The sequence below is a fragment of the Gossypium arboreum genome, chromosome 5 (genome assembly GCF_025698485.1).
Source record: "Gossypium arboreum isolate Shixiya-1 chromosome 5, ASM2569848v2, whole genome shotgun sequence".
Classification (NCBI taxonomy): Eukaryota; Viridiplantae; Streptophyta; class Magnoliopsida; order Malvales; family Malvaceae; genus Gossypium; species Gossypium arboreum.
The window spans coordinates 1,309,047-1,328,619 of NC_069074.1; the positions used below are offsets into that span (position 1 = coordinate 1,309,047).

General features: G+C 29.2%; 2 protein-coding genes and 1 long non-coding RNA gene across 3 annotated transcripts; 2 read left to right on the plus strand and 1 right to left on the minus strand.

Annotated features, from left to right (window-relative positions):
- Nucleotides 1-3,186: 3,186 nt before the first annotated feature.
- LOC128292593 (uncharacterized) lies at nucleotides 3,187-4,796 on the plus strand. The gene is made up of 3 exons (XR_008282578.1): nucleotides 3,187-3,320; nucleotides 3,766-3,837; nucleotides 4,591-4,796. It is a non-coding gene; the product is annotated as an uncharacterized LOC128292593 (long non-coding RNA).
- Nucleotides 4,797-9,353: 4,557 nt separating this feature from the next.
- LOC108485007 (putative transcription factor bHLH041) lies at nucleotides 9,354-12,229 on the plus strand. Its single transcript, XM_017788877.2, has 8 exons — nucleotides 9,354-9,780; nucleotides 9,878-9,988; nucleotides 10,074-10,182; nucleotides 10,319-10,333; nucleotides 10,442-10,504; nucleotides 10,610-11,326; nucleotides 11,414-11,788; nucleotides 11,872-12,229. Exons 1-8 carry the CDS (start codon nucleotides 9,659-9,661, stop codon nucleotides 11,938-11,940), a joined length of 1,581 nt encoding a protein of 526 aa, XP_017644366.1. The 5' UTR covers nucleotides 9,354-9,658; the 3' UTR covers nucleotides 11,941-12,229.
- Nucleotides 12,230-16,474: 4,245 nt separating this feature from the next.
- LOC108486745 (nucleosome assembly protein 1;3) lies at nucleotides 16,475-19,359 on the minus strand. Its single transcript, XM_017790953.2, has 11 exons — nucleotides 19,120-19,359; nucleotides 18,980-19,023; nucleotides 18,796-18,891; nucleotides 18,382-18,474; nucleotides 18,202-18,289; nucleotides 18,044-18,105; nucleotides 17,775-17,959; nucleotides 17,503-17,680; nucleotides 17,376-17,419; nucleotides 17,015-17,222; nucleotides 16,475-16,787 (listed from the first exon to the last, which is right to left on the minus strand). The coding sequence occupies exons 1-11, from the start codon at nucleotides 19,154-19,156 to the stop codon at nucleotides 16,722-16,724; spliced, it is 1,101 nt and encodes a 366-aa protein (XP_017646442.1). The 5' UTR covers nucleotides 19,157-19,359; the 3' UTR covers nucleotides 16,475-16,721.
- Between the last annotated feature and the right edge of the window lie 214 nt (nucleotides 19,360-19,573).

Here is a 19,573-nt window from a genome sequence, read left to right on the forward strand (position 1 = left end):
GGTTAGGGGGTGTTACATTTTTCTCAACATGTTTTACTTGAATTTATCACTCGTCTCAATATACTTAATTTCCTTGTATCAACGTATCAAAGATAATCACATATTTACATGTTATGATAAATATCATTCTCTTGTCATTTATTCATAAACATAAATCAGGTAATTCATTATATCGATATTTTAGGCATTTAAAAATACAATTCAAGTTACACTAACTTACCTCGTTGCTTGTTCATGTTTATAATTTCACTAATCCAATATCTTTTCTTTTTTCACGTTCAAGTCTCGTATTTGAGTCATCCGGATCTTTATAAATAATTTTGATTTTCGTTTTCATTTATTTCATGTTCTAATACATTCAATTAATACTCTAAACAAAATTACCATTTTACCTCTAAACTTTTAATTAATGACGATTTCATTCTTAGGCTAAAAATAAATAAAATTCTTGCAATTTAATCCTGATTTCCAGCCGCTATTCTCATACGAATTGATAACAACCCATGAATTCTATAAAATATCAGAATTTTTCATAATTTCAACACTTTTCAATTTAATCCTTAAAACATGTTTTTCCCCGATCTTGAACTAAATTAATAATTTCATTCAATTTTGCAATTTTAAATAATAAAATAATCCATTTTATGCAAATTGGTCATTTCTAACATTTTTACAAAATTACCCATAAAGTTTTACGTTTATTCAATTTAGTCCCTGAGCCTAAAACATGCAAATTAGCCATGCTAGCTGAATATTCATACATATTTTCCTCATCCTCCTCTCCATTCCACATCCTTAATTTATATAACATGCTACAAGTAACATTATCAATAATTTCACTATTTACTTATATGTATATTCAAAACTGTCCATTTGCGTCATAGTAACTAAATTATTTATATCTTCAGCTAAAGAACTCGAAATTAAGATCCGCTAATTTTCCATGAAACTAGACTTACGTATATTCTTACCATAAAATTTTCAGAATTTTTGGTTTAACCAATAAGTATAGTTTATTCTGCTGTCTAACAGTTCCGACCCTTCTTTACTAAAAATTAATTATCTCATTGTACAGGATTCAGACGATGTTATAATCATCCAGGATTTTAAACATATAACTTTAAGAACCTATTCTCCAATTTTTAATGATTTTTCAAAGTCAGAACAGGGGAACCCGAAATCATTCTGACCTTGTCTCACAAAATTTATTATATCTCACGATTCACAATTCCATTGCTTACACGGTTTCCTCTATAAGAAACTAGACTTAATAATATTTAATTTAATATTTTATTCATTCTCTGATTCAATTTTTACAATTTTTGGTGATTTTTGAAATTTAAATTACTGCTGCTGTCTAAAATTGTTTTAGTGCAAAATGTTAATTATTAAGTTTATAACACCCTTATTTCCTTTCTCTACAATATTTTCCACCACTTTCTCTTATTTCACTTCACTAATATATCAAGAACATAAAACCATATATAAGAAAACTCTACTTTAGCTTAATTTCCATACTTTTTCAATAATATCAAACTTAAAAATACATGGGAATCTTAATGTTCTTTCCTTGTCTTATTGTTTCCAATCTTTTAACTTAATTTTCTTTCTCCTCCAGTTTATATTTCTTGAATCTAACTTGATATTCTAGCTTCCCATAGTCTCCTTATTATTTTTCTCTCTTAGTAACCATGAAAATTCTTTTGATTTGTAGGTGAAAATGGTGAATTTTTGGTTAAAAAACTAAATTATAAAGAATGAAAAGTTTCTTTATTCTCTTCTCTTCTTTCTAACGTGGGATGCATGGACACTGATGGATGGTGTGTTGTTTTTTTTCCACACACACACACACACACACACATATATATAGACTAAATAAAATAATAAAATAATAAAATATCTTATTAAAATATTAAATAAATAATAATTATCTAATAAAATATCACCAACATCATCATTACTTTCTAGATTTCTCTCTCTTCCAATTGACCATTTTGCCCTTTGTGATCTTTTAAAATTCAATTATTGAGTTATCACTTAATTTGGTAAAATTGTAATTTAGTCCCTCATAATTCTTCACCTATTCAATTTGGTCCTAATTCATAAATTTTCTTTGGTTTCTAGATCATTCTACTCTTAAAATATTTTCACTATTAGTCCTTCAACTTTTCATATTTACACTTTAATCTCTCAAATTTTGAGTATTTACTCTTGGGCCACAAAACTTTTCTCACTTTTACAATTTATTCCTTTCTTGAATCAATATGTCATAATATACTTCCCAATGACATAACTCAATTTTCCACTTCTTGTCACTTTATTTTCTTATTTTACTATATTAAGGATAATATCTTACTATAGAAATTTCCAAGGTGTTAGAAAAACAACCTATTTTAATATTTTATTTTATTTTTATATTATTAGGGCAAAAAACCCGAAATCAACGCATTCACATTCATGAAATATAAATGTCCGCTATCATGCATGCCTATTGTAATGACCCAAAATTCACGGGTACCGGAAAAGTGAGTTATAGGACTTCCGCCTTAGTGAAATAAGTTCGAAAATACTTATTAGAAATATTTATGAGTTTAGTAGCGTGTCTATTTAGATTTTAATTAAGTGTATTTAGCTTAATTTAGAGAAATTAGTAAAAGAACTAAATTGAATAAGGGTAAAAGTTTAATTCTAAAGTAATAGAAAATAAAAGGATTAAAATGGTAATTAAACCATTTACAAAAGATCAGGGGCCATATGCATTAAAAAAATCTAAGATTTTATTATTATTATTAATTATTAGTATGGTTTTATATTATTATTATTATTATTATTATTATTATTATTATTATTTTATATTAAGTTAAAGATATTTATTAATTAAATAATTAATTTATGAGATTTTTGTTTGACAAACAAATTGAATAATGACAATTGTAATAAAAATATTGGTACATTTGTAATAAATAGATATATGTACATTTGTAATAAAATAATTAAGTTACTTAATATTAAAGTAAAAGATATTTGTTAATTAAATAATTAAATTATTAAATACTTGTGTGAAAAAATAAAATAAAATAAATAGTGACAAATGTATGGTACTGATGGTGTACACTTGTGTGTATATAATTAAATGCTTAATAGATATTTAAAATAAATATATTATAATATATGTTAATTAAGTAAATAAAATAATAAAAGAATGAAATAAAAAGAAACAAAGAAAAGAAAGAACAGAGACATTCGAAACAGAGCAGGAAGAAATGGGGAAAGAAAAGAAAAAGGAAAAACTAAGAGTTTAAGGTTTAAAGCTTTAATTGGTAAGTTATTTAAGTCCTTTCTATTTAATTTTGATGTTTTAGAAGTCTTAAAACAAGGTTTTGATGAAATTAATTTGATAGTTTGAAAGTTTAAAAGCTTTTAAACAAAGTTCATGTTGAAGAAAAAGAAGAATTAGGGATTTAATTGAATGAATTTTAAGTTAGAAATTGAAAAAGGGATTAAATTGTAAAAGAAGCTATAAGTTTTGTGTTTTAGGAAATTAAACTGAAAGAAATTTTAAATTAGGGTTTTATAATGAACATTAGATTGTTAGGGTGAACATGGAAGGAAATTGAGTAGAAATGAAGTATAAATTAAGTTAAACAAATAAAAGAGTTAATTAGGATTAAATGAGAATTAGGCAATAAATTGAATAAAAATTCAATTAATTATTAAATTAATGTTGTAATTAATAATGTAAATTGTTATTATTTTTTTTCGTAGCTAACAAGAAAAACGAGACATCGGCATCCAAAGGAAAAGAAAAGATCGTTGAGGAGTAAACTCGTATTCCGGGTTTGTATTACTATAACTCAAACTATTTATTAAATGTATATTGAATTTATAGATATGGAATAGTTAAGATAAGGTAACTATTATATTTAAATTTAAATATAAGTATGTGTGAAAATTAATTTGTATATGAATTAAGATAATAGATATTAGAATTGATTGAGTATTGAATATTTTTGTGTAAATGAAATTGAAATTAGAAAAGTAAAATAATACCCTATTAACTTGTCGGACTAGATTTGATACAAATGGCATGCCATTGGATTTGTGATGTGATGAGGAGATTGTAGTTTGGCCGAGAAGATGTTTCTGTTATTATATACTTCGGTTTATCCGAATAGGCAATTAATGCCTTACTGGTGTGTTATGGAGAATTTATAATATTCCGGGTGTGTTTGGGTTGGATATTCTAGTGTGTTTGGGTGGAATCCGTGTATCTGTCAAAGTCCGAGCCTTGTTAATAGGGTAAATAATTGAAATGAAATTTTGAAAATGAGTATTTGTTTTGGCACTATTGAAAAGTATGAGAAAGAATGTATGAACTAAATTATGAATTGAGTTGGTATGAGAAAAAAAAAATGAATTATGAATTTAAGATTTATGAAGTAATATAATTATATATATAATTAGTTTAAAATAATAATAATAATAAATTTATGGTTGATGTTTGTAATTTATTAATGTTAAATAATCTTGATTTATAGTAATACTACTGAGTATGAAATACTCAAAGATACTGATTGTTTCAATGCGCAGGTCATTAGAGTTTCGGATCCGGTCTAGCATCCAAAACAAGCCTGACTCCAACAAAAAGATTTTGGTGATATATTTCTTCCTTTTGTTAAGTGGCATGTACTAGGTAGTTGCATATAAATTATGTGTATACATTAAGTTAAATGATTTTTGTTGTATATAAATGATTATAATGTTTTGGATTATGAATATGATATAAAGTTGTGAAATGGTAGGTTTGGTATTAAATAATTGAAATGAAATAAATATTATTAATTATACATATATACTAACATGTTATATTGTTTAAACAAAGGTATTAAATTATTATTTTAATATAAATTGGATGTAATTGAGTATACTTAATCATTGGTTGAAGTATTGATATTGGTTTGTTTTTGAGTTTAAAGTTTGCAGGGGGTTTTATGTAAAAATAAGCAGAAATGTTGTCGAACTTACGAAAAAAAAATTTCCGGATAATTTGAACAAGTTCCGTTTCACTTTTAAATTTACGTTTTGGCTTTGAGCGTCTATTATTAGGACTTAACTATTATATTATACTATGAATATTATTATTTATTTGTGAATTATTTTGTAAGTTGTCTGATATATCTGGTAATGCCTCGTAACCCTATTCTGGTGACGGTTTGGGGTTAAGGGGGTGTTACACCTATTGACCAATGTTTGTAAATAAATAATTAATTCTGGCTGTAATTCTCAAAGCAGAATCTAAGTTGTGATGCTATCTTCCAACATTTTACTTAAAAAAAAAGAAGCCTATTTCCTATTTTATTTATGGAAATAAATCGCTTTAAATTTTATTTACGTAATGGGCCAAAAATCCTAAAATGCACCTATATAGAAGTGTTTAAAGGGAGAATTCCATAAAAGCACGCTGATGGAGGCGCGCTCTCTGCATGTCAATAAAAACGCGTTGATGTGGACGCATTTTTGATCGTTCTCATACTAAACTTTTAAAAAAATGTCATTTTTTAAAATATTATAAAAATAGACTATTTTTTTTTAAAATTTACGAGAATAAATCTTTATAAAGGCTAAAAATGGCAACGCCATTTTTTTTTAAGGTGTCATCAATTAATATGAAAATAAAACTTACAAAACAAATCTTTATATAGACCCAAAGTCTCATCTCACTTGTCTTCTTAAGTAATGTAGAATATGAGATATGTGTATATATAGACTCATGAATAGGTTTGTAGCTTATTCCTAAATAATGTAGGATTTCTTGCTTTAATAACTAACAACATGAGATTAAAAGCTACACTATATTTTATATTTTTTACTTATAGAATTTAAATTTTTTACAAAAGTTAACATTTGTTACACTATAAATAAAACTTTTAAACTCTATAAGTAAAAAAATTATAAAATACAAAACAGTATGGTAAAATATTAAAAATAAATATTTAAAAATTACTAATAGTTGAGTGATCATTTTATAAATTTTATATTTCGATAGCTAAAAGCCATAGTTAAGTGACTACCAATGTAATTTAATTTAGATATAAAAATATGAAAATAATTATTATATTTTATGTATATTATATATTGCTATAAAAAACCTTATTTAACATGATTATATACTATGTTTAAATAGATTATTTATCTAGACAAAATACATCTGAAATAAATTTATCAAGATTCATTATGTGATGAAAATTAAATTAAAATTAGAATTAAAAAATTAATAAGTATTGTAAAATATTAAAATAAATAAATATTTAAAAAGATATATCAGTTTTTAAAATTACAAAAAAATATACTATTTGAGTACCAAATACTAACCATTTATTTATTAATCAAACATTCATAATATAAAAAATTAAAACTATAACTTCTAAATTTAAATAATGGAAAATTATTTTAAAAATTAGAATTGTATTGATATTAACTTCAAACATTTAAAATTAAATAGAAGATTATTACATGTTTCATATATGCAATTTGTTCTTTTTTTTTAATAGTTCTTTTGTATATACTAACAATTCTAAAATGTAACAAGATTAAAGATCTCAAAAGATAATTTTATAATATGAGAAAATGTTAACAAAATATAAAAAGAAATAGAAATTGTTTTGTAAAAAATTATAAAATATATTATAACATTTAATCTCATGTTGTTAGTTAAAAAAGGAAGAAATTTTACATTGTCTACGAACAAGTTGCAGACCTATTCATGGCTTTATATATATATATGCACATATCTCATATCCCACATTGTTTAAGAAAATAAGTGAAATGAGACTTTAGATCTATATAAAGATTTGCTTTGTAAGTTTTATTTTTATGTTAATTAATGACACCTTAAAAAAAAAGGTGTTGCCACTTTGAGTATTTATAAAGATTTATTTTCATAAATTTTCAAAAAAATTGGTCTATTTTTATAATATATAAAAAAGATATTTTTTGAAAATTTAGTATGAAAACAGACAAAAGTGCGTCTATGTCAGTGCGTTTTTGTTGATACGAGGAAAACGCGGTCCCATCAATATGCTTTTATGAAACTTTTCCTTAAAATATTTTTATGTAGACGCGTTTTAAGTTTTTTGATCCATGTACGTTAGTTTTAAGTTTTTTTTATCTATTCCAATAAATAAAATTTAAAATTACTCATTTTCATAAATAGGAAATGGATTTTTTTGGTATAATGATCGCTATCTTCGGTTCACTATTTGCAGCATTAATTATTATTGAAATAAAGAAAATGGGAGAGAGTCTCATACTGAATCGAGTCTGTTGACAGAGACTTACCACCAACAGTTTTTGAATTTTCTTTTTGCTATTCGTTTAGGGTTATAATCGAAGCTCAAGGTTTCGGGTATGAAGTCGTTGGGACGAATTCAACTCCACCAAATGTTGTGACCATATGAATTTCATATTTTTTTTAAGTTTTAATATTTATAAAAATATTAAATTATTTATTAACATGACATATAAAATAAGTAGTGTCATGCCAAGATATATGGATTACCACATAAATTACTACACAAAAATTGTTAAAAAATTAATATTTTAATTAACATTTTCATTTAAAATAATTTACTTTTTTAAAATTTAACTAAAATTAATAACGTCTAATTAAAAAAACTATAAATATTTATATCTAAATTAAACATAATACTCTTCTTCTTGATTGGTCATATATTTACGATTACCTAAAAGATTGCTGCGATGGGAATGAAAGATCTAAACACTTTATATCATGTTAATTATATTCATCCAATGCTAAATTTATAAAAAGGCCATTTTCGACCAAATAATTATTCCACAGAGACCAGATGTGCAAGTTGTTGTTTTTGTGTTTTTTTGGCCTGAAAGATGTGGAATGTATATATTTCTTTTATCTATAAAGTAACGAAGGATTTGTGTTTAAACTTTAAATTAATTGAGATCAATTCTCAAACAATATCCCTACCCCTATTAATAAACCTTTTATTTTTCCTTTTTAGGCTTGGATTTTTCCTTTTTTAACTTAACATCATTTGATTTAATTCGAAACTATTTTATTAATAAAAATATTTAAATTTAATTATGAATATTAATACTAATTTAATATATTAAAATTTTATAAAATAAAAAATGGTTCGATTGATTTCGAATAAAATTAGACTCTAATAAAAATATTTATGTGTAAACTAAGTTAAAGCTCGATTTCAAGAAAATAAGTCTCAAGCCTCAACCTAATTAAATGGCCCATTTCACTATTTAATTTTATATAAATAAAAAATATGATTTTTTTTTTTATATATTTTACCTAAACCCAATGGAAACAAGGCAGACCAAGTAAAGTTTGTGGTCTATGAACATCTTTTAGGGAGCAAGTTTCGTCAAAAATCTAAAATATAGTAAAGATAAACACCAAATATGGCAGGAAGTGGATCTGAAGCTTAGGACTGAGCATGCGCTTGACCATTTGTTACGCACCTTAACATCATACTGATTTGCCCCTATATATTAACCATATTTACTATTTTATAACAATTATGTGTCCTTTTTTGTGTAGTTGTTAAGAATCGGCCATCAAAATAGATGTTAGAAGAAGAGGACGATCACCAGACTTTTTCAACATGTTTGGTTCCAACTTACAATCTTCTTAGATGCCAAAAATTTTGCCCTTTCATATGTCATTATTATATTTAAACAATTTTATTTAAAGGACCATATATCTGTACGTTCTATTCATATTGCATTAAATATATATAATAATTAAAGATATTTCAAAAAGAATACAATTTTTTAAAGTAAAATTTATTAATTTATTTCATAAATGAGATCATATTATTTAAGGAAAATAAATTGGTGGTAAAAAACAAGCTTAGTCAACACGATAAAAGGTGAAACCTTAATTTTAGTAGGATATCATGACACACTAAAAATTAGTTATGTTACAATTTAAGCACGACATATCTGAACTGATTGAAAGTATTTAACATGATAAAAAAATTAACATTAAATGATTCAAAGCGGCAGGTAAAATCGATAAAAAAATCAAATATCTACGGAACTAGAGAAACTAATAATAAAATTATTCCTAAAATTAATTATAAAAAGCAAAACTACTAGAATTATTACAGAATAATAAATAAATCCTTCCCTCCCTCCTTGACTTATTTCAAAGCGAGGGAAGACTTTGAAGATTGACCCATTTACTTTTCTTCTCTATTTTTTAAAAAATTGCTCTTGGTTGGCTGCTGAGTCTGTGTGTCATTTTATTAGCATGATTGAATGTATAAGTATGGATCAATCTGAATCAATTCTCTATCCTAAATACTTTTCCAAGTTCTCACTTCACGAGACAAGTCTTTCGATCCCCATTTGTTTAATTTTTCCCATGCCATGTGTGAATCCCCTCTGTCACCGTTCATTGTATGAGGGGCTGAGACAACTCTTTTTCCTCTTAAAATATCATGATTCCTCCTCCACTGTTGTTCACCATCTCACCAGCCCAGTTTCTCAGAAATGACTCAAACAAGCATTCAAGATGACATGAGATCCAAAACGGATCTCTTACTAGCATTTTGTTAGGCGGAAAGAAAAAAAAACCTTTATAAACTTTTTTTAAACCTCCCACATGGATGCTGTCTTCCTCCTCGATGGAGCAGCTCGTTCTGGTTTTCTTCAATTTCTCATGCAGTCGACTGGCTGCACATACATTTGCCTCTGGTCCTACTCTTCCTCCTTGCATCAACCAAAGTATCTTTCTCCACCTCTCTCTAAAATTTCTTTCATTATAGCACCATGAAAACATGATTTATGATTTGGGTAACAGATATATTTTGGTTTTTAACAGCTGTTTAATTGGTTCGGATGGATGGTATAACGAACAAAACAGTACCCAACCCGGAGCTTTGGTGCTGTTCCTCGAATATCGACGATTAACATTCCCTCTTGAAAATAACCAGTAGGCCAAAAGTATTGCTACCCATTTTCTTTTTGCTATTGTATATTAACTTTCGCCATTAATATGTGGGTTTCGCGCGCTGCAGAGGCCTCGTTCCAGGATTTGCTTTCAGGAATTATAGGCCATACATTGAGCTCGGAGAACTGGAGCTTCAAAGCCGAGCATCCCATCAGACACAGCGACAATTTTATCGGGTAAAATTAGATCAACCCGCAATTTAACATTAAAAAGAAAAAAGAAAAAAAACAAAAATACTGCATTTTCTTTGAACGGAAACAAACATGTGTATATATAATGGTAATCTAACTCACCTTTTTGTCTTTATTACAGGAAGCAAGAATTAAGGTAGGTTCAGTTTGCAGTCAAAGCTTATGGCGCCGTCGATCTTCATAATCTAATAATAGTTAATAAAAATCCTCCTGACGTCGGCTTATTTTCGTCTGTTTTGTACAGACAGCTGTTTTCATGGGATGCAAGAGTGGCGAGATTGAGTTAGGTTCACCCAATGCAGTTAATGTAAGATAAACTAATACTAATATACTATCCAAATAACATAAATTAATCTGTGATTCAATATATAATATAGTTTGTCACTCAACTTATTCATCATTTGTTTAATAGCTTAACATGGAGATGGAGATGAGAACTTTTTTCCCCGAAGACTTTTCAAGGCAATCTTTGGTGGCTGTAAGCGAACCCACTGATCCCAACAACCCTTCTTCTTCTTCATCTTCGTTGAGGTCACTAGCCACCGATAGTCCAGATTCTTATCTTATTTTCACTGTCCCAAATGCTTCTCGGCCCCAAGTTCCTACCGGCAGTGAAACAACACCCTCTTTACTGCAAGCCAAACCGGCTTCTTCCTCAATGTATGATCCACACCAACAAGCCATGCAGCAAGCCTTATCTGAGATGCGAAGCAATATAAATTTACCGTCATTAGAGAGCGAAAATGCAGCCATGACTAGAGCCATTCTAGCTGTTTTAACCTCTCCCTCTTCGTCTTCCTCTTCAACATCCCAATATCATTCCCAACAAAGCCATAACTTACCTCCCAGTTACCAGCCAAACTCCAAAGCTACTGCGTTTAAACGTTACGGATCTCCGTTAGGGACCCCGACAACAGCAGCGGTGAGGGCAAGTTTAAGAGCCCAAAGCATGTTGAAACGAGCCATTTTGTTCTACAGAAGATTCAATTTAGTGAGGAGTGAACAACAGCCACGACGCCGCGCCCCCACCGTCCACCAATTGCACCATATGTTATCGGAACGTAAAAGGAGAGAAAAGCTCAATGAAAGTTTCGATGCATTGCGATCCCTTCTTCCTCCTGGTACCAAGGTAAACCATATCAAATCTTCATATTAAAAACCATATCAATGGTTTAATTATATAAAAGCTGTAACAAATTTGTCGGTGGAATTGTAGAAGGACAGAGTATCAGTGCTGGCAAGTACGAGGGAGTACTTGACGTCATTGAAATCTCAAATTATGGAGCTCAATAGGCAAAACCAGTTATTAGAAGCAGCTCAGGCTTCTGCGACTTCTGCCGACGAAGCTAATGGTTCATCAAACGAGAGATTAAATATTCGGATTATACCCGTACCGGAATCAACATCAGAACAAAGAATCATTGAGCTGAGAGTCAGTGTTGGAGGAGAAGTGTCCATAGTGGATATCTTAATCCAGTTGCTGCAATTCTTGAAGCTCGATCGAAATATAAGCTTAATGTCTACTGAGGCTAACACACGAACAGCAGAATTAGGCTCAATTAATCATGTTAACTTGAGATTTAGAATTGAGGTAATGAAGCTTTTGCAATTGTAAATCAATTGATGTTTATTAAAATTTTAATTAATACTGTTTTTCTAAATGATGCTTTTTAGGGCGATGACTGGGATGAGTCCACCTTCCAGGAAGCAGTGAGAAGGATATTAGCTGACCTGGCACAGTGATCTAATTAATCAAATCCAATTAATTACACTTTTTTTAATCATACTACATAAATTTTATGGCAAATTAAGCCCTTCCTATAATTTTAAAATCTTAACTATTTAATGTAGACTATTTTAAAGTGTATGATTTTTAAAAAAAAATATATATATTTTGAGGAGAGCTAGCAATTTTAGTTGATAGCCTGGTCCGTCATCAGTTGTTAATTTGAGCCACAAAATAATTAGTGGTGATGTAATTGTGACGAAGACAACTTTGATATTTACTTTATATATAATCGTGACGTCCAAATTTGACTGCAATTTTATTCATGTTGGGGCAGAATCCACGAAAGCAACACATTTTTGTTCTTTATGGGTGTTGGAAAAAATATGTTATTGGCGGCTGATTTGGTGAAATACGGGATTAGGTGTAGAAATTTTGGTGTTATTTTTGTAATTGCAATTTTCAAGACCAATTAAGATGAGATATATGAAAAGTAGTATGTTTTGTTTGGGGCAATAATTGAACGTTTGTTACGCCGACAAATTCAGAATCAAGAACTTCATTTATTAAGACTTTAGAGACGGCGGTTCCGACTTACATTTTCTTTGGAATGGAAATTGAACTAGCTGTGTAATTTCGGCTTGGAACATGCTTATGCTGTCTTGTCTTTTTTTTCCTCTTTTCTCTTTGACTTGTCTTTTAACCTCCTATTGCCGGAGCCGAACCCACACTGTGTTTAGACAGCTACGCCGAGTGACGCTAGTATTTGCTGGAGTGCGTTCCATCTAATTTACTGGTGTTTGCCACATTTTAAAAAAAATTAATCTGAAAATTTTGGTTTTTGAAAATTGTTATGAAAAGGATTGATTGGTTAATTTCGAGTTTATGGTATTGTTATAAATAATTATTGTTGAAAATTAAAATGTTTATTTTAGATATTATGTTAAATATTAAAATTAAATTAATTTAGGAATATTTAAATAATTATAGATGAAATAAGAAACTTTTTTTTGTTTAAAAAAATTAAAATAAATATTACATTAGTTTAAAGCAAATGAAATCTCTGGTGACATTTCTTCAAATAAAATCAAGCCTTCATCTCTATCAAAATTCATTTTGTTAATAGAGTTAATATCCTTTTTCTCTTCTCTATGAACATAATTTAGAAACCATTGTCCAATATTTGTCAACAGTTGATGAATGCACATGATCAAAGCAGCATTTGAGGAATTCCTGAGCGGGTTTTGAATAGCTATCACAATCTTTATGCATGTCTATCTGGATCAACACTATCTAATAATTTCAACTTTACAAAATGAACAAGCCATCTTAGATTCCCCATAATTTTGCATCAAAGACTGAGCACTTCCCCAAACATATGTTGAAGCCTAAAATCGGTTTACCTTCATGATCTCGCAAGACTCCTCCAGAAGTAGCATTATTAGTTTCCATCTTAACGGCACCATCTGTATTTAGTTGGACCCATGATTCTTTCCAAGAAATCACCATCCTTACCGGTTGGCTTTTAGGCAGACTTCTATTTTGTACTAATCTATAATAAGAAATATAAATTTTAAGTACTTTTTAAGCAATTAATAAATGGGTAAACTATATAAATGATCACCCGATTATAAAAAACTTTTTTGTTAAGTCACCCGACTTTAAAAAGTTACAAAATGAGTATCCAGTTTATTTTTTATTTTCTAAAATTCAAAACCGTTAAATACTTAACAATTGATTGACGTGACTATTAAATTAATGATTTATTGTTTCAACATTTTAATTTTAATATACATCAATTTCATTTCATATAATAATTAAAAAATTATTAACCCATATCAGCTCAAAAATAATGAGCTAAAATTAACAAAAGCTAAAGTATTTATATAGTTTATAGTAGGCCATAATAAGTATTGTTATTGTGCGTGCGTGATCATAATAAGGAATTTACAGCTCTAGGCATTTATAGTAGGCCATAGCAGCACGCACAATAACAACACTTAAGTAACTTATAACCACACTAACAAGCTATCAATAGATCACTATTAGCAGCAACTTACAAACCACATTTAGCATGTATCACATTCTTCATTATTTGTTATGTCCCTTTTTTCAACTCAGTTGAAAGACAAGCAACTAAATCATTCAGAAAAGTGCATACTCCATGTTTTGACTTGACGCTGGTAAACTGATCCTCAAACGATGGCTTAATAAAGAGACTTGCAACCTGATGTTGAGCAGACACATGATTGATTTGCAATTCTCCACGAGCCACCTTTTCTTGTATGAAATGCATATCCAATCCAACGTGCTTCATCCTAGCATGAAGAACTCGATTAGCAAAGATCTAGACTGCCCCCATAGTATCATACCAGATGGTTGGTGTTCCAATTACTGGTTCTCTAAGCTCAGACAATAAGGAAACAGCCACGTAATGCCAGCAACAACATTTGCAATGCTATGATACTAAAGGTGAGTTTAGATGAGCAGTACGTTTACCTGCGGTTAGTGTAAAAATAACGGTGGTGGTGAGATTAGATACTGTAACAATACTGTAGCGTGAGACAAAAAATAAGCTAAACGCAACGTATCGCACCGCACCGCTGCCCCAAACCAAGCCTGAGCTTCTGCAGTGAGCGAGCAACCACATGCTACTTCTTGGAGGACCAACCAACAAAGTTTCCTCCTAAATAAATGCAAAACCCTGAAGTAGATCTTCGATCATTAATAGAGCTACCCCAGTCAGAATCAACAAAGATTACGAGACAAATAAAATATAAATTTTATAATCATCTCTGAAAATTTTAAAAATTTGTAGCCTCATATCCAAGCCCAATTGCCCCAAAATAAAATATAATAAATAATAATTTTATAGTCATTCCAAAAGTTAAAAATATTTTGGCAATATCATACACAAATTCAAGTACCCTAAAATGAAATATGATAAATAATATCTTTTATTGTTATCTCGGAAAATTTTAAAAATATTTTTTCAGAATCATAATCACCAAAAATTAAAAAACCAAATTGCAGTACGTTAGTGAAGCCCAAATGCCCCAAAATGAAATAATAACTTAAAATTTTTATATTTATCCCCAAAAACTAAAAATGTTTTTATAATACCATAGTCACAAAAATACAATATAATAAATAATATTTTTATTAGTTTTCAAAAAAATATTTTTGCATGACCCGTTGGGAAAATTTTAAAAACATTTTTTTAAATATATGGTTGTCCAAGTTCAATTGAATTTGGATAACCATTTGTCCAAATTTATTTTAGATGAGTTCAAAACTAAAATTAAGAATAAAAATTATAAAAATATTAATAATTATTTAAAATTTAAAAATTAAATAATTTTACAAAAATAATTTTCTAATATTGGAATATTATATATAAAAGTTTCCAATATTTTTTATTAATATTTTAATAATAATTTATATAAAAATTCGAATATAAAAATTATTAATTCAAATTTTCAATGAATATGACATTTAAGTTTAAATAAAATTATAAAATCTAAAATAAATTTAAAACATCATAAAAGTATATGTATTTAGGGTTATAAAATATTTAATAGCATTCATTAGGTGATAAATTATGAAATGTTAGTTTAATTTATACATAACTGAAATGTTTGAAATTATCATGTTGATTAATATTAATTAAATTGATTTTAACTTCCAATAAAAACTGAAAAGGTTTAAGAAGAAATTTATTTAAAAAACTCTTCTTCAAAATATTGGACTCATTCATATTCATAATAAAGGTATTAATTATCTTATAATAATTTTATTTATTGTACTAAAATTCATATTTAAACTATTAGCTATTAAAAAAAAAACTATTCGCTAAATAGAAAAGAAATTCCAAGACAATTTAGCACACCCCTTGGAGAAAAACATATGAACTTAAAATGAAGTTCGATGAATCTTAGTACCTAATTTCTCCTGATTCAACAATTACGATGGCTAGCCATTTTTATGAATATTTTGTTTGGTAAATTATTTCCAACAAAAGAAAATATAAACCTTTTCTAGCTTTAAAATACGAATAAAAATAAACAATAAAAGCATAATGCAAATCAATAATAATAATGAATTGACGAAATATCAAAAGAAAAATGTAAATGGATCTCAAATATCTAAAATAAAATACATTAGGATATTATTATAGATTTTGATTTCATTCAATACCCTTCAAAATCAGTTACCCTAATTTTTCTTCTTTCTTGATTTTACACACAAGTCATATTCGTAGGATATTGAAGAAGCTACAAACCAGGCCAAGCTTAACAGAAGACCAAGAATCTGACAAGTTCTTTAGTCATCTTATTCAAATAATAAAATCAGTTGAGCATTGTGCTAGCACAGCAATATAGAATGCTTTTGCTTCTTGCTATTGGTATTAAAAAAAGCAAATAGCCAATGCATAATCAAACGGAAACTATGAAACAAAAAATCAATTAAGGCTGGAACATGGCAAGAGATCAAAAAAATAATAATTATAATCAGACGGAGAATAAATACTAAAATAGACATACTCGAGAGTTTTAAGGGAAAATTCACGTAAAAGAAAATTCTTTAACACATCTCAACTAACAGACCAGGGTTCCTATCAAACCAACAGACCAGACCCAATAAAAAAGGGAAAAAGGATTTTCTCCAAACCAATCATGCATGGAATGACGTAAAAAAATTGTAAAAATAAATATAACCCACCAAAACTGCAAACCCCACACTCCCCCCACCTTGTCTTCCAATCAAACATCTCTATATAGTGTGCAGCCATTACAATCTACTGCTGCTTGCATTCTGGAGGCCTCTCACCTTGCTGCCCATCTCCTTGTGCTCTTCCATTCCTCTACACAAGTAGAAGACACAAATTATTAGGTATAGTTTCAATACGAGGGCTAAAGTATAGGGACCTAAATTATGTGTTATCTGGTTATACCATATGTGCAGATGATGACTGCAGCAACATTTTCAAGCAATTTAACATGGAACGAATGAAAACTATTATTCAATTTCTGAATGAATAAATGTGCATATACATATAAGATGCAACAAAAATTTATCTCACGACCATACCTTCTTTTTAGTCTTAGTTTCTTCTTCTTCTTCATTGTCATCGTCATCATCGTCGTCCTCCTCCTCCTCCTCATCTTCATCGTCATCCTCATCATCTTCATCAATTTCATCTTCATCCTCATCATCCAACTCAAGCTCATCTCCCTGAATAGCCTCTCCCGTAAACCATGACACAGCGTGTGGAATAATCTTGTCTCGAATTGTTGACCTACACAAATTAGCAGATGATATAACGAAAATAGTATTTCAAGTAATATAATCTACAATTAGAATTTGACTTATGAATAAAAGCTCATATAAAGCATGCGGAGCAGTTCAAACTGAAAAACAAGGCTAAGAGTAAGATGAAAAAAGAATGCACCCAATGTCATAATCCTGTTCCATTTGATTTTGTAGCTCCTCAGCCTGCACAATAAAGTTTAAAAAAAAATGAGAGCACAACTAATTAATCATCAAAGTCTAAACAGATATGGTGAAGTTAGCCCTACAGCATCTTCATCGACGTCTTCATCATCATCAGGAACTTGAGGAGGATTGAAGAAGTTGAAGAAACTTTCACAATCTTCAGTTTTAGTGATTTGCTTGGCATTCTTTGAACCCTTCTTAGGCTTCTTTTTAAGGAGCTTCTGTGTTAAGCATTTTCCTGGATACCATTCAATCTCCGTCCTACAAATTAAGTCAATATTCAATTAAACAAAGTAAGAAGCATGTAAGCAGAAATTCAAAAAGAAAATTCCAAAATAAGAGTGTATATATTTACCCAATAGCTTTCTCTAGTATAGGTTCATCTTCATCAATCATGTGATATGTCTTTGTCAACACGGTATTTTTGAAATACGGATTAGTATCAAAGTAAAACTCAAGCTTGAATCCTTTGGGTTCCTCTATCCTATACCACTTAATATCCCTGAGGTATTTGAGAGCCCCTTCATCCCGCTCGGTGATCTAATTCCAAACACAAGAGAAGTAAAATGAGATTCCAACAAGAAAAATGTATCAAGATGGCAATTACAAATGGATAACACCAACCTCTTCAGAAAGCACTTCATTATTTTTCATTGCATTAAGCCAAAAATCAGGTACTCCTTTCTCTGCATAAATCATAATTGCATAAACATTCATACACATGGAAAGGAAGGATCCAAACGAGAGAAAAGGTAGGGCACAATTATAAAATAAGATCATACCTTCGGCAGCTTTATCCTCTCCTTGGTCCATGGCAGCTTCATCAGTAGTTCCATTGGCTTCACCAACACCATTCACAATATCATATCGCTACAAATATAAGATGATCAACCAGTCAGGAAATAAATAACAGTAACTGATAAAGAAAAAAGACATACAGAAACAAAATTGAAAAGGCCAACCTTGGCATATAAGGGCTGATATAGTTTCTGGTATTTAGCTTCAAGTGCTGCTCTCTCCTCAAAAAACTTAGCCTCTAACTCATCATGCTGGCCCTGTTAAAGAAATTAAAAGAACCTAAACCATCAAAATGGTAACTCAAATAAATTAAAATTAGATTACAACAATCAATACAAGAAAGATAAGAATAGTAGCTATACATCAAGAACATACAACTTTCTGCTCTATCAAAATATTGAATTAAAACTTGCACATAACCATAAACATCAGATGACACTCAAGTTTCTGAAGTACGGAAGCAAATCCGGCCGCAAGTCCCATTGGTGCGGAAAGACAAATTGAACCATGTGTAATAATATTGTTAATAGTTCAGGTCACAGTTACAATAATAATAAGTTGAGCAAGTGAGAACATGCCTGGATCTCTCTGAGGACTTCCACACGCTTCTTGACATCCGGAGACAGTCTTTCCAGCATCTCGGTGTGGTGTCGAGAGAGATTCTGAAGTTTATTCTACAAATCACAACATCAAAAGTCAAGAACACTAAAAAATATAAAATCTTTCTTAAAAAAGAAAATAAAAATGTCGGCAGGTACCGACCTTGAGATCGTTCAGGAGATCAGCTCGAGCTAACTCGTTAATAACTGCAAAAAAGAAGAAGAAGAATATAGATAACAAGTAAGTGAAGAGAAAAAAGAGCGAAGTAGTAGAAGTAGAACTTTAGAAGAGAAATAAATTACCACCGCTGAGATCGGACATGTTAACATTAGCACTCATGGATGATTTTCCAGAAATTGAAAGGTGAAGAGCAAGCTAAAACCTTAGATAAAACCCTAGATTGAAAGGGGTGAGGGGCGGAAGGGTGTTTTGAAAGGGTTTGAGTGGGAGGCTTACAATAAAGCTGTTGCCTCACTTCAAATCCTTTCCCCGTAATTAAAACCTAAACTCCCCTCCTTTTTATTGTTGAGCCCGCGGTTTATTTTATTGTTTTTAGATTTTAAAAATTTATTAACAAGTATATTCTTTTTATCTGGAAAATCTATAAAGGTTAAATTCTATTATTAGTCCTTAGACTATATATAAGTTGTATATTTAGTCTCTAAATTCTAATTTAGTATTTTTAATTTTTTTCAAATTTTAAATTTTAATCTTGACGAGACAGTAACAGTTAAATTCTGTTTTCTAAAATCTGAT

What these genes read in the sequence shown, in the direction of transcription:
- LOC108485007 (XM_017788877.2), top strand. Translation starts at nt 9,659, where the DNA reads ATGGATGCTGTCTTCCTCCTCGATGGAGCAGCTCGTTCTGGTTTTCTT. An exon ending in TCCTCCTTGCATCAACCAAA is followed by an intron (nt 9,781 to 9,877) that starts GTATCTTTCTCC and finishes GGTTTTTAACAG; the next exon opens with CTGTTTAATTGGTTCGGATG. An exon ending in ACTTGAGATTTAGAATTGAG is followed by an intron (nt 11,789 to 11,871) that starts GTAATGAAGCTT and finishes GATGCTTTTTAG; the next exon opens with GGCGATGACTGGGATGAGTC.
- LOC108486745 (XM_017790953.2), bottom strand. Translation starts at nt 19,156, where the DNA reads ATGAGTGCTAATGTTAACATGTCCGATCTCAGCGGTG. An exon ending in AAGTCCTCAGAGAGATCCAG is followed by an intron (nt 18,475 to 18,795) that starts GCATGTTCTCAC and finishes TTTCTTTAACAG; the next exon opens with GGCCAGCATGATGAGTTAGA. An exon ending in ATGAAGTGCTTTCTGAAGAG is followed by an intron (nt 17,960 to 18,043) that starts GTTGGTGTTATC and finishes GTTTGGAATTAG; the next exon opens with ATCACCGAGCGGGATGAAGG.